Source organism: Excalfactoria chinensis, chromosome 4 (genome assembly GCF_039878825.1).
Source record: "Excalfactoria chinensis isolate bCotChi1 chromosome 4, bCotChi1.hap2, whole genome shotgun sequence".
Classification (NCBI taxonomy): domain Eukaryota; kingdom Metazoa; phylum Chordata; class Aves; order Galliformes; family Phasianidae; genus Excalfactoria; species Excalfactoria chinensis.
This window is the reverse complement of record NC_092828.1, coordinates 14,238,100-14,251,788: the sequence shown is the minus strand read 5'-3', so window position 1 is coordinate 14,251,788 and position 13,689 is coordinate 14,238,100. Positions and strand designations below refer to the sequence as shown.

General features: G+C 39.7%; 1 protein-coding gene across 9 annotated transcripts in view; it reads left to right on the top strand.

The window, feature by feature from the left end:
• LDB2 (LIM domain binding 2) overlaps positions 1–13,689 on the top strand; it is a 206,628-nt gene that overhangs the window by 156,282 nt on the left and 36,657 nt on the right. For all 9 annotated transcript variants that reach the window (XM_072336109.1, XM_072336114.1, XM_072336116.1 and 6 more), the window contains exons 4-5: positions 3,964–4,086; positions 5,710–5,793. In XM_072336109.1, coding sequence (XP_072192210.1) covers positions 3,964–4,086; positions 5,710–5,793 — 207 coding nt within the window. The remainder of the gene's footprint in view (positions 1–3,963; positions 4,087–5,709; positions 5,794–13,689) is intronic.

Below are 13,689 nucleotides of genomic sequence, written 5' to 3'. Positions count from 1 at the left end.
AAGATGGAAAGTCCAAGTCAAAACAAAAAATCCTATTTTAAAAATCAGTAAACCAATGTTGAAGATGAAAAGGCACATTTCATAATTTAACAGAAAATGTTTCCTTTGCATCTTGTACCTGTTCTTTTCTATGAACATCAGCCTTCATGTGGAAAAAAAAGCAGAAAACAAAAGGTGCACCAGGAGGAGGTAATCCATCCATAGTGCCCCTATGACAACATGCTTAGGGGCTGTGTGGCACATGTAGTTTCAGCATGTGTGTATTCTCTGACTATTTTATTCCTCGTGGTGTGAGGCTTAAAGGACAGGGAGAACAAGCCACCCATGTGTAGAACATTGGTGAGCTGAGAGGTGTGCATTTTATGGTATATGTGTTCCAGCTTTCTCACTCCAGCTGCCTGTGATTTACACAGATACGAACATGGAGATATTCCTGGGTGGCACTTCTTTACCACCTCAGTGCTCAGGAAGAGATGTCCATGGTTGTCACGTGTAGAAAACATGGAGAGGTGGAGGAGGGCGGCTGCTTCTTTGTGTAGCTGCCCTTAAAGATCTTTTTCTTTTTTTTTTTTTTTTTTAAATGGCTGTATGTTAAAATGGCTGGATAAGTAGTGCTGTTGAAATAGAATACAGCATTTAGTGGAATAAAGGAGAAAAGAATACATTGCTTTCAGAAATAAGTTAGAGCCAAATGCTGTCTCAGCTGTGCATGTGTAACTTCTAGCAGAGATAGTGAGGTCATGGATCTTGAACCCAAAGGTAGACTCTTAACTCCCACAGCATTGCTGAAAGAACAGAACTCCCATAAGCAGCGCTTCAGTTCACAGAGTAGCTCCTCACATCATGTCTGAATTTGACCCAGTGAAGGGTTTTTTTAGTGCAAAAATACAAATAAGCTATTCTTGTTAATAGCTATTTCAGTTTCACAAACAACTTGTAAGCAACAAATTCACTAGCATCTAATATAATGGGCTGGAACAGTTCTCATCACATATTGAATCGGGAATCTGCAGTAGCTTTTTATTCATTTCGACATTTTTCCAGTTAGTGCTACTCACTGCATGCTGCAGTATTGGAGGAATATATAACACGGCACTTCCCTTTTTTTCTCAAACAAGTATGGCTACAACATGCCTACCAGTGAGGATACAAATAGTTCAGCTTGTCTTTAGAAGGCTGTTGTCCACATAAAGTAAGGTGCACACTTAAGAGCAGATTTTATCAAGGTATAAATAAATATTGTAAAAAATAAATACAATTCAGCGCCGTGAATTAAAGTGGCAAAGAAGAGGCCAAAGCCTTGACTACCATGCTCATTTGCCTGGGCAGATGTTTGGGTTTTTTTCTCTAGGCAAAGGAAAGAATTATATTTCCAATACTCTGTTTTTGAGTGTTTTCCAACCCTCCAACATCATGTGTAGCCAAACTGCTTTTCTGCAGTTTGTGGTTTTTACAGTTCCTGATAGCATCACAAAGGTAAGCTTTGCTTCCACCCTGAGATCAAGGAGCACCCACTGGTGGGACAGGCCTTCTCTTGTGCTCCGTCAACCTGATTTATATCTGTGGCACTCAAACACTCCCAGTGATTTTAGCCCTCCAGCACATTCCAGATTTGCAAAAGCATCGGATTTCTTTTAAAGCAAAGAGTCAGGTTTGAGAGACGGCCATTAACAAAAGGGGAAAGAGTTTTAAAAGGTGCATTGTATCACTACTACAAGAATCTAAGCATTAAGGAACAGGAATGAATGTATTTCTCGTGGGCACAGGCAGTTTAATTTCCTTCAATTAATAAGTGCAGCGAAGGGGTTAAAAAGCTATTGCTTAGTTTGAGAAACGTTCTTTTTTAGTTTTTTTCCTGGCCTAGTCTAGAGCAACCACGTGATATGCTGAATGCCTGCCAGCCTCTTTCTTGTTGATCCTCCGGAGACCATCTGTGCTGGGGGCATTGATTAGAGTGTGTCTGCTGGGATTACATCTTTTCTGTTGCCATGCCAACTAATCAGCTGATTTTGGTTACCACAGAAACAAAATGTCAGAGCTCACAGTACGGTAACATGAATTCAGCACAACAGAAAATGTTTTCTTAATTGGAGACCCTTTTGATTTTTTGGATTCTATGTAAAAGGTAGAAAGAAAAAAAAAAAAAAAGGGGCCCATTTAAAATAAGAACTGCACCAATTTTATTGATTAAAAGCAGTGCGTAACATTCTGCTCCGCATAAGGAAATTAAATTCCTTTATAAGACGTATAAATTTTTACCGCTGTGATATGAGGTATGTGTTTCAGTTTTTCTATGAGAATTTGTTAATGCTAGTGCATAAAACAAGTCTGTTAAGAGCCGTGGGTTTTAAAGCCACAGAAGAAACATTTAAGAAGCCACAGGTATTATTATTAAAAAATATTTTAAACCTGAAGTATTTTCATTAAACCAGTCAGGAATCAGGAACTTTGGCCTCAGCACAGTACTGTTAATACAACAGAAATGCTCTTCTTGTTTTAATCCTTATCTGCACACATGTGTATATCTCTGGGTAGTTTCTTATCATAGTACAAGTGACGTGAAAACCAAGATCAGGGTCAAATGACAACATAAGTTACATTAAGAATGTGAAGGCTTCACCGAAGTATGCTAAAAGGGGCAGAGGAGAACCTGCTGCAACATTCTTCTTCATAGCTCTAGAGTAATTTATCTGTATAATATTCTTGTTAAAATTATCTGTGTATTTTTGTAGAAAAAACCATGAGAAAAAGTCATGATAATGTTAACCAGCTGCTAACTAGAAAAGCCACACATTGCCAAAGCAGGAGCTAGTCTGAGCTGAGCTTGGGTTGTAAAATGCCTAATGGCCTTAACCAAATCTAGGATGGCTAATTGCTCAATCAAATATTAGTTGTATTAAAATTAAATCTGCAAGAACCTTTTCTTTTAAAAGTTGTTACGCTGTGTCTCCACAGTATCTCTGCACCCTGTACTTTGAAATTCTGCTTGGAATAGGAGTTGTATATATAAGCATTCAATTAAAAAAAAACAACAATCAACAACGGAGGCAGATAAATTTTGGATCAGGCTTCATTTATGTTTTTCAGGGTGCCCCAAGGCAGGCATGTATTTTGCACCTACTTCTTTTAAGGAAGACCACAACTATAGCATTTCTTTTCCAATACAGCTGTGAACAGCTGCTTAGAAGTCTTCAATAATTTATTTTATTCATCATTTCCAGGTAGTGCCCCCTTGCTGCCTCCCATACATATCTCTTCCTTAGATAAGAGCTCTCACAGTGCTGTAGGAGCCACTGGCCATAGATGCAGCTCTGCTGTACCCTCTGGCTCTTTGTTGCTGTCCCACCATTCCATGGAAGGGCAGCACTAATAAAAAAAGTAGATAAGAATGAAAGAAAAGTAAAAATGAGATAAAAAGATAAAAAATACTTGGAAAAGACAAGAATGAGAAAGAAAAAAAGAACAAAAACAACATCAACCACAGCCATTCAGGGCACCCTGTATTCCAGCAAGATAGGAAGGGAAAGTTTATGTGCCCGTCCACTGGGCAGATCAACCTTAGAAAAGTTGGAAACATTGGTGTCAGCAGCTTTGCATCAAGTGTGCACACTGAGACCTCAGTCAGCTCCACTGCAAGGCTGGGTCATTAATTAGCAGTCCTAAACCAAGATGGAGAGAGAACTGATGCAATAAATAAGTACAGTACTCTGTTTGTGAAATGCTATAAAATCTTTAGTATTATAAGGTGCTATCTGCTCTGCAGTAAGGCCAGTGAAGTCATTTTCCCACATTTATTTTTTCCCCCATTTATTTTTTCCCCCGTGAGAAAGAAAAATAATTAGTCCAACACAGGTGAACTATAGAATACTGCTCTGATATTTTTCAATGTTGTTTGATCGATGATACAGTAATTCTGAAAGCAAAATTCCTGGGAATTTATGTCATGCATTTTATGTATTCTAGGTATGCACAGAAGGACGTCTTATCTTGGAGTTTACTTTTGATGATCTTATGAGAATAAAAACATGGCACTTTACTATTAGACAATACAGAGAATTAGTCCCACGCAGCATTCTAGCCATGCATGTAAGTAATCCTTTTTTTCACTTGACCTAATGCAAAGAGATGAGATTAGGTCTATGAAGAACTCCAGCAAATTTCACACCCAAGGCACTTAACTATAAATATTTTCTTTTGCCTGCAACTACATCCATTTACAAGTTCCTTGATTGCTCCTTCCTATCTCAGTGCTTTATTGTTGCCACTGTTGCTATATTTTCATTTTGGTTTAGCACAGTTTTGTTTTTAATCCCATTTGGTGGTCTGTATGGTTTGGGCTGAAGATCTGTTCATATTGGTATCAACTAAATTAACATCAGTGAATTTCCATCATTGTAGATACAAGTTTTCTTGGTCTGACTTTAAATCAAGCTAACTAATTTTACCCTTACATAAGGCAGAAAATAAATAAATGTCATATATTTACTCAAAATACTTCAGAATTGTAATCCAGGTCTTCTCTTCCTAATATTTCAGGACTTTTTTTTTTCTTTGTAATTGGATGAAAATGTACACAATAGAACATTAAAACTTTATATACTGTACAGGATGAAGTCTAACTGTAATAAACTAAATCACTGAGGGGAAACAAAGAACAGAGTATTATTGTTACTTTCAGTTCTGCATTGCAGAAACATTCATATTAGTAGCGCTCCATGTATAAAATTAATTACAGGGCTATAGTGTTGTAGAGGTTAAAGATACAGCCCCAAATATACGTCCTTATTTTGACATCAGGTTACTTGGATATCCGAAGTTAAAGATATATGTTTTAGAGAGGAGTTCTAAATAACTTAACTGACCCAGACTTGTTTTGGAAATACTGTTGGAAATATCCTCCTCCATTTCTATCCTTTTTTTTTTTTTTTTTCCTAGTTGTTTTTTGTGGTGTTTTTTTAAGAGGGTTCAACTTCTGAACTATTCAATAATATCCCATTAAATAAGGATGGCTGTGGGCACAATTTTATATTTAGGGAGGTTGCAGTTCAAAGAGACTAGAACCAGGTTAGCTAATAACCAGCAGGTTGTAATTGTAGTAATGAGATCGATATCATTCTAAAGCAGAGGCTGGTCTCACAGGTAAAGCTCCTGGCTTGGGTCAGAGAAGGACTGTGCTCGTGCTTTTCCAGTTTCATCTGAGGTAAAATAACCTAAACCAGAAGGGTTCTCCAGCCTGTGCATAGCACTTCTCACATGATTAGGTCTGTTAGAAAGTGCTTTGATGAGTTCTCTGCTTCAATTTCTCATACACAAAAAGAAAGCAATACCTTCTTTGCTCCTGCCTTTATCTGCTTACTTTCCTTGTTTTCCAGACAACAAAGGAAAGGCTTGAGGTCCTACAGGTAGCTCTTTGTGGGGTAGGTGGGAGGGGTGCTCTGCTTGTCTGCACCCTATGCATGACCAGACCTCCAAGGTGTATTACTTGAATGGACAGGAGGAAGTATTGGAAACAGTTCCTCATTCTGGTTCAATTCTTTAAGTTTTTGCATTTTCCTGTGCAAACAGAGCTCTGTAGCTTATGGCATAAATTCATTATCAATTGGAATGACATCTCTCTTCAAAGAACCTTCCCCATGTTCCACCAAGCGCATAAAGAAAAGCAAATAGATGAAAAGCAAAGTGAAAATTCTTTTTCTCTCTGTTGTTTAGGCACAAGACCCTCAGGTGCTGGAGCAGCTGTCCAAAAACATCACTCGAATGGGTCTGACAAACTTCACCCTCAACTACCTCAGGGTAAGCATACCACAGCCAGCGTTTATTGTGAGCATTTTTTAAAAGTTACTGTTAGCTTTGAGTCAAGGTAATGAGAGCAGAGCCTGTGCCAGACAGGTAAGAGATGGACCTAACTCTTAGCAGGAATGCAGGAGACTGCAATAAAGATGTAGCTGCTAATAATGCAGCATTAAAAAGGATAAGAAGTTTGTCATGGAGTCGAAGGAATGCGTGCACAACACTCTGTTTTTGATGTCATTATTTCTCATGTTTGATAAAAGGATTGATTTTTTTGCAAGCAAAACTGTTTCACTGCACCTGAGAAAATGGCAGCTTGTTCTCATTAACAACTGCCTGCATTCTCCAGCTCTCCGACCTCCCCACCTCTCCATGTCTGAGCAAACACTCAGCTCCAGTTCTGACTGCAGCAGTTCCTTAAACCAGTTCTGGGAGCCTGAGCTCCCTCCTCAGCCTTGCATAGAATTGAGTGTGGTTTTTTATGATTAAATAATGCATTCGTTCCCATTGCTTTTTGACCCTTAAAGTGCATTCAAAGTTTGTAAGTTTATTTTTATTTTTCAGAGTATTCCCTGGTGTGGGCTTACAATGCATACACTGAAATATGGGTTCGTAGAGTTCATTTTTCAAGGTTAAAATTAAGACTTTTCTTATTCCTAAACATGCCATTAATAGATAAGATGGGGCAGATAACTCAATAATAAACCAGGCTAACTTGTCCAAGAAATCTGGTTTTATTCCTTCTAATTGTGTAATAATTCAAGATGGTTCTTGAAGATGACAAGAACACAATGGAAAATGCAATTTTTTTTTCAGCTCAAGGTAGAGCTGAGAGCCTGTATTGTAGTAAAAAAAAAGCTGTGCTTTTTTTCAAGGCTGTGATCCTTGTAAAATTCTTCCTATGGTGAAGTCCTATCCCAGAGTGTTTTGGACTCCAAGGAAGAACAATGTCAGGATGGAGACACAGTGAGATTTCCCTCACTGTGTATGTCTATGGCTTATAGAGAGGCTGTAGTTTTCCTTGCTCTTCCAGGATAATAAGCCTTTGTTGGTAGTTGTTTATGTGGTGCTGGCTGAAAAGTTACTGTTCAAATTATAGTCTGAGTTACACAGGGCAGACTGGCTGTAACTGAAAGAAGAATTTGTCATAAAACCTCAGAGGAATAAGGTGCTGCATTAGAATTTCCCCTGTAAAGTCGAGGACAGTATGTCTGTGTTGTGTATATTGCATTCTCTCCAACATCTCTTATCTCTAACTTTGAGAGCTATGGATTTGAAGAGTTGGCTATTTGCACGTGCAGATAGAGATAGGGCAAGGGAGAACGGTTTTAAATTAAAAGAGAGGAGATTTAGATTAGATGGTAGGCAGAAATTTTCCACTCAGAGATTGGTGAGGCACTGGCACAGGCTGTGCAGAGAGGTTGTGGATGCCCCATCCCTGGAGGCACTCAAGGCCAGGTTGGCTGAGGCCCTGGGCAGCCTGAGCTGGCGGGTGGGAACCCTGCCTATCACAGAGGCACTGGAATTAGATAATGTTTAAGGTTCTTTCCAACCCAAGCCATTCTGTGATTATAGTTTGGTGTACTTGTAGCTTGGCTCTCCAGAAATGGTCACCACGGCTTCCTCCTAAGTCACAGTACATTTTGCATTATGGCAAACATCAGCAGGCTTCTGTCTTCAGTAGGCTATTTCCATGTTTTCTTTCATGGTTTTCCTATGCTACAAAACATCACCTGCCTTTTGAAGTCTTTGATTCCCTTAGCGTGCCTGGACATACCTGTGAGCACTTGGGCTGGCTCAGCACATGCTCTCTGCGGAGCTCAGAGGGCAAGGCCGAATTTGCAGCATTTCCTTTCCCCAGTCCCTTCCAGGTCCTTTGTAGCATGTTCTGCTACTGCCACTCATGATGATGTGCACAAGAAAGGCAGGGGCCCCGCTAGGGTGCAACCACACCGCACACCCGTACTGCTCCCATCAGCATCAAATAAAGGGAAAGGAAGAAAGCAGGGGTGGGAGAAAAAAATCCTCAGGAAAAGAAAACTGGGATCAAGCTAAGCACTGAGGAGATGAGCACTGAAGTGAAAGGGGATGAAAAGATGAAGTCTTACTTTTTTTCTCCTTCCTTACTAGTTTAGTTAGCTTAACAGACAACATTAGGTCTCTGGGTGCAAAGCTTCCACTGGCTCCTGCTGTGGTGATTCCAAAAGGGTTTTTTTTCCCTTTTTTACAAGCCAATCTTTGTAGCTCTCTTTCTTGCAGGGAGGAATTGATCATTCTGCTATTATTTTTTTTTCAGATGTTCAGCTCGAGCTCATATTAGATGAAATATTTCCATTTGATTTACTTCTTTTCCAATCACTTTCTTCTGTTAATTTTAAAATGAAAATCCTTTCTCAACTAAGGATTGTGAAACCATGAGCTAGAAGTATCTGGTAAATGCACTGAGGTTTAAGGTGTTTTCTCCTTTATTTAAGCCAGCATTAAGGGATATTTATCCAGTCTTCCCAGTATTTAGCAATTAGCACTGCTACATATTTCTGAATAAGGATTTCACACTAAGCATAAAAATGATTTCCTTTTTTTTCCCTTTTTTCCTGCTGCACACAGCAAAGGCTTGCAATACTCGTAAGCAAAAACTTCACTGATGGGCAGAATTAATCATTTTTATTCTCCAGCGTGCACACAGCAGCAAGCCACGCTGCAGTCTCTTTAAAGGCAGAATTTAAACCTGGATTTCAGATGGTTGTGATATAAAGGCATAGCCTGTATTTTTTGCACTCTAGACATCACAGAATGCTAAATCATTGCTATTTGGAATAATTGCAGTTGCTGGCATGTTAACCTCCATTCCAGAGTGCCACATGCCTGTGGAGCCACAGCTTTGGATCTGTGCCCTGTTTTGTCTTCGTTTATTCAGAATAAAGGCGTTCTACACAGAAGAACATTGATTATTTTTTTCAATCATATTTAATACAAACTTTAAGTATTTTTTCTGGAACGTATTCCAGAACCTGGAAATGACTTATTTTGTCCTGTGCCATTTTCTGAATGCTTTTTCTCTCTGCTTTCTCTGGCACTATAAAAAATCATAGGTTTCCTTCCCTTCCACTTACTAGTTTGTTTTGTTCCAGCATAATTGATTACCTCATCAATGGGGTCAGCAGACTTTGCTGTAACTGCTGAATAGGAGCTGAACAGGCTGTCTCAGAAATAATGAGCAAAACCTTGTAGGTTTTAAATTAATATCAAGCTTTTTAAAAGGTAATTTTTCATCAAGTCATCAAGTATTACAAGATATTACAAACCATCAGATAATAAGTCCAAGACCTATATCCTAGTCCCAGTCAGTACAACTCCAGAAACAAACAGGGATCCTGTACGGAGTTGAAAGATGGAGATAACGTGCAGCAGACCAGATTCCACCGAGCTACAATGAATTAGTCCACACACATTACCTTCTTATTTTTTTGTCTGCACAGTTTTCTTGTTGCTCTGCTATTTTATTTAGGTCTTCAGTGCGTAACGTATTTGAATGTACTCTAAACAGCAGATGTATGCCAGCAGCACTATTCAGTTTGGAGCTCAGAGAATTTATTCTGCCTTCTATAAAATGATTTATTCTCTCAAAATTTCTCACAGGATAGAAATGCCGGCCTCTAATGCCAATTAGGCAGGACTACCTGGCCTGAGCCTTGACATACAGCTGTATCTTGCCCAGCAGGTTTCCAAAATTTGTTTCTCCTCTCTTGTATTGTGTGAGTTGGAGTTGATTTCTCAGAGCTGTTCTCAGGGTGTAGATCCAGCACCCTCCCCATGCTGTGGGTCTGCTCCAGCAACTGCTTTCTTTGAGTTAGTGGAGCCCAGCCCACTTCTGTCCTCTGCAAAGGTAGAGCTGGTGCAGCACTTCCCCTTAATCCCATAAGGTGCATCCACCAGGGCTTGTCGGAGCTACAAATTATCCATTTTGTTTTCTGTACAAGCAATAATGAAGCATTACTGTTGCAACACAAGACAATATTTCCCGAATCCTCCTTTTCACTAATTTAGCTTCTCACTGGACACTCTTATTTCTTCTGCTAGGAAAATAACATGAATTATTTAATGGGACACAATTTTCTGAAGGCAGTACTCACATTGCAATCAGTCCATTTGTAACTATATCCAATGCACATGCAAAATTTTTGTTTGTGTATGCAAAGTAGACGCACATGCAACAGTTTTAATGCACTGGGAAATTTGTTTTTCTAAATATGGTTTCATGCATGGAAAGGAAATGAATCCAGATCATTTGAGTTTCCTCCTAATGTGTAATGGTTTGTGGCAGCTACCTGGTCAATACTTAACAGCATTTTGTGTATTTTCAGTGAGGAGGGAGAAAGATTATGTGCAAGCATTGTTAAGGATGCAAAGTCAGGTGCTCTGGGTAAAGAAATGCTGTATTTATAGTCGCCCATGCAGCACTAATCCATTTCCCTGTGTGAGTAATGTGATGTTGCCATCTTTTGACTACAGCGTCACACGTGGTGGTTTCCTTAGAGCTCCTGGTCCAGGCAGAGCTCAGGAATGCTGCTAGCACCCATTCTGTACCAGGCACTCCAGTGCTACTCATTTCATAGAATCACAGAATGGTTTAGGTCAGAAAGAACCTTAAAGCCCATCTAGTTCCAGCCCCCTGCCCTGGACAGGGCTGCCACCTGCCAGCTCAGGCTGCCCAGGGCCCCATCCAACTCTGGCCTTGAACACCAGTGGGGATGGGGCACCCACAGCTTCTCTGGGCAGCCTGTGCCAGTGCCTCACCTCTTCCTGAGAATTTCCTTCTACCATCTAATCTAAATCTCCTCTCTTAATTTAAAACCATTCCAATTTTTCCTCTGTCTACCCATGTGAAAAGTCTCTATCTTTTTACTTTTTTAACAAGCCTCCTTTAGGTGCTGAAAAGATTCCTTATGGACTTTATTGCAGCATCACTGTTGCATCTCCTCCGCAGATAGGCTGCATAGCACCTACACTTGGAAGAGCACTGTCACCCCTGCTTGCACATATGATGTTGAGGTCACTCGGGATCAGCTAACTGGAGGTAGCCATTCAGAAAGAGCAAGGGCCTGACTTTGCAAGGCACTTGCTGTAACCAAACTGTTGGCATTGATCAGTCTGCTGTCTCATGCTAGCTCTGTAGTTGAAGGGGGAACAGATGAGTTTTTCTGGAAACACACTGATAAGAGTGCTTTTCCCATGACTTTCTATCACGGTAGAGCTGTGTGGCAAGGGAATTTTGTTAGAGCAGCATTTGGTTACTCTAAAATCTAAGCTCATCCTTTCTTCTTCTGTTGCTTCCCACTTCATTCTTCTGCCACATTTCGATGGCTTCAGCAGATAAGCATGAAGCCCTGCACATAGCAACTGCACTGTGTTCTGTGAGCGGTGTGAGGTGTCAGAGAATAAGAATGTCTGAGCGTGTAGCAATGCTGTACCCTAATGGATAGGAGTAACAAGTTCTGTTAAGGATTCACAAGCACTCAAAGGACAGGTTTGTGATTGTTAAATCATTCTGAGGATTTTCCTAACGAAAGCTGTCAACATTTTAAAGAATCCTCAGAACCAGAGGCATGATATCTTATAGACTCTATTCCTACAAATGGTAGCATTTTTCAATGAGACAGTTGAGCTTGGGGCAGATCTCCCTGGTAAAACATGGTCGAAATCAGAAGGGTTTCACAGAAGGATTCAGATTTCTCTGACTGACTGTCCATTCTCGGTCTGTTCCAGCTATAATTAGGAGATTCTGCCAAGGTTCTTTGGTAATGTGATTTCTCGTTTTTGTATCAGTAATGATCACAGTGGTTTCTTTTCCTCTGTTTCATGTGTTTAATATTTTCTAGACAATGTTATATGCTACTTTCAGAATAATAAATGAGAAGAATTTGTTCTTTGCAACAACTCGTACCATCAAATGTTAGCTTTTCTCTTTTTTTAATAAAGACATGACATCGCAGAATATTTATAAAAATAATTATTCCATTGTAAGCAGAAGAGAACAGAGAAAAGTCATAGAGCTGATTGTTTTTGAGAAGTGACCAGGATGGAGTGAGTGGGACGAGGGAGCAAGAGTGGCAAAGACATAAGAAAGGGGAGAATGAGGCACCAAGTTGGAAATATGGTGAAGAGAAAATGGAATCTGAAGTAGCAGAGTTAGGGCATGATCACAAAGTGATACTCATATTGGAGACAGTAGTAGTGTTGTGCCTTTCATCCGCTGATCCCTAAGCATTTTATTGAAACAAATGAAGTGTGTAATAGGTGGGAGAGTTGTGACTCATCAAAAGCAAAGTGAGATGTAGCAAATCCAATGGCTTTTAAAAAGATCAGATAACAATTTTAAGCTAGACTTTGGACCAGAGAGCAACGAGCCAGTGTAGTAGTGACTAACCCAGCTTCCTGTGGCTTGGAAACAGGTTTTAGTGTCTGTGCATAGCAGAAATTCTGGATGCAAGTTAAAAACAAGGAATGGAAGCAGTGCATAAGCGATTAGAGAAAACATCGGGATTTAAGCAGAAACAGCAAATGTTACCCACATTCTGGAGATGGTAATGACCAATCTTCACACAAAGGGCACTAACGGGATCATGAGTTTCAGTTCAGAAAGATGTATTGTGTATGAACAGAAGCTAGCTACTATGCCCACTGGATATATAGATCATATGACCTTTGAAATTAAATTAAGCTCTGCAGTAATGAGAATGGAAGGATGATAGCCTGCAATGTGAGTCCTGGAAGCATCCATGAGTGAGAAATCAGAATGAAGTTAGGTTGGAGCATTTTAAAAATAAAATGTTAGAAGGGTAAAAGGGAGAGAAAAAGACAAATCGTCAGCCGTATAAAAACAAGCCACAAGATTTGAACTAATAATGTTATTTCAGAAAGGAAAAAAGATGAGGGGAAAGAAGTCCAAGAACACAGCTGCAGGCTCTGTTTTTAGAAGACCAAATTAAAGCCTGGACTAATATGCAGTGCAGTCATAAATAATAATAACTATTAATTAAGTTTAGGAATGAGAGCTGCAGAGGTATGATTTGTGTGAAGACCTGAAAACACCAAAACCAGCTTCTTGTTCAAAGCAATGAAAACAGCAAAAATTATAATTAGCTGTTGAATATTGAACATCCATGGGTGTTCAGTTCAAATTGTTATGCAGGGATGGGTGAGTGGTTGCAGAGGTCAAGAAATAGGCTTTAATGCAAAGCCTGGGGTTCAAATCTTTGTTCTTGGAAGCAGTTGTCTTGGGGTATTGATTTCTGAAAGCTTATGGCAGCACTATGTTCTGTTCTCTACTTGAAAAGTGAATCATATGTCTCCCCCTTGTTTTTAATCTTCAGGAGGTTTATTTTACAAGTCTCTTTATTCTGGTATCACAAGCAATCACGTTACATAATCTCTGCAATAATTTTCTCTGGGTAGTTAACCTTACTGGTAAGCTTCTCCCTTCCCCTTCCTCTGACATTACCTGTTCTCTTTGACTGATCTGATGGAGAAACTCATCTAGCCCTTCCACCCAAGTTATGATCATCCTCAGTAGCTCTCCTAGTGCTACTTGTGCAGGGTAGGGAACAGAGATTTGTATCATCTGGCTTCTGCCTGGAAGTTAGACCACATCTCCAAGTCTGTCACCACTGAAGGGATGTATGTCTGTGAATGTGTGGGTATAGTAATAAGAGGAATGCAGTTTTTTTAAGTACCATAGGAATCACTCCATAATTTACCAATCAACTGCACTAATTGAAAATACTCTGTTTGTTCTCACCTTTTAGAAAACCTTAGTAAACTGTTTCAGTACAGTATGTACATATACATGAATATCAGCGTTTATCTGGTGGTTGTAAGTGTGCAAGTCTGTGCATTGCT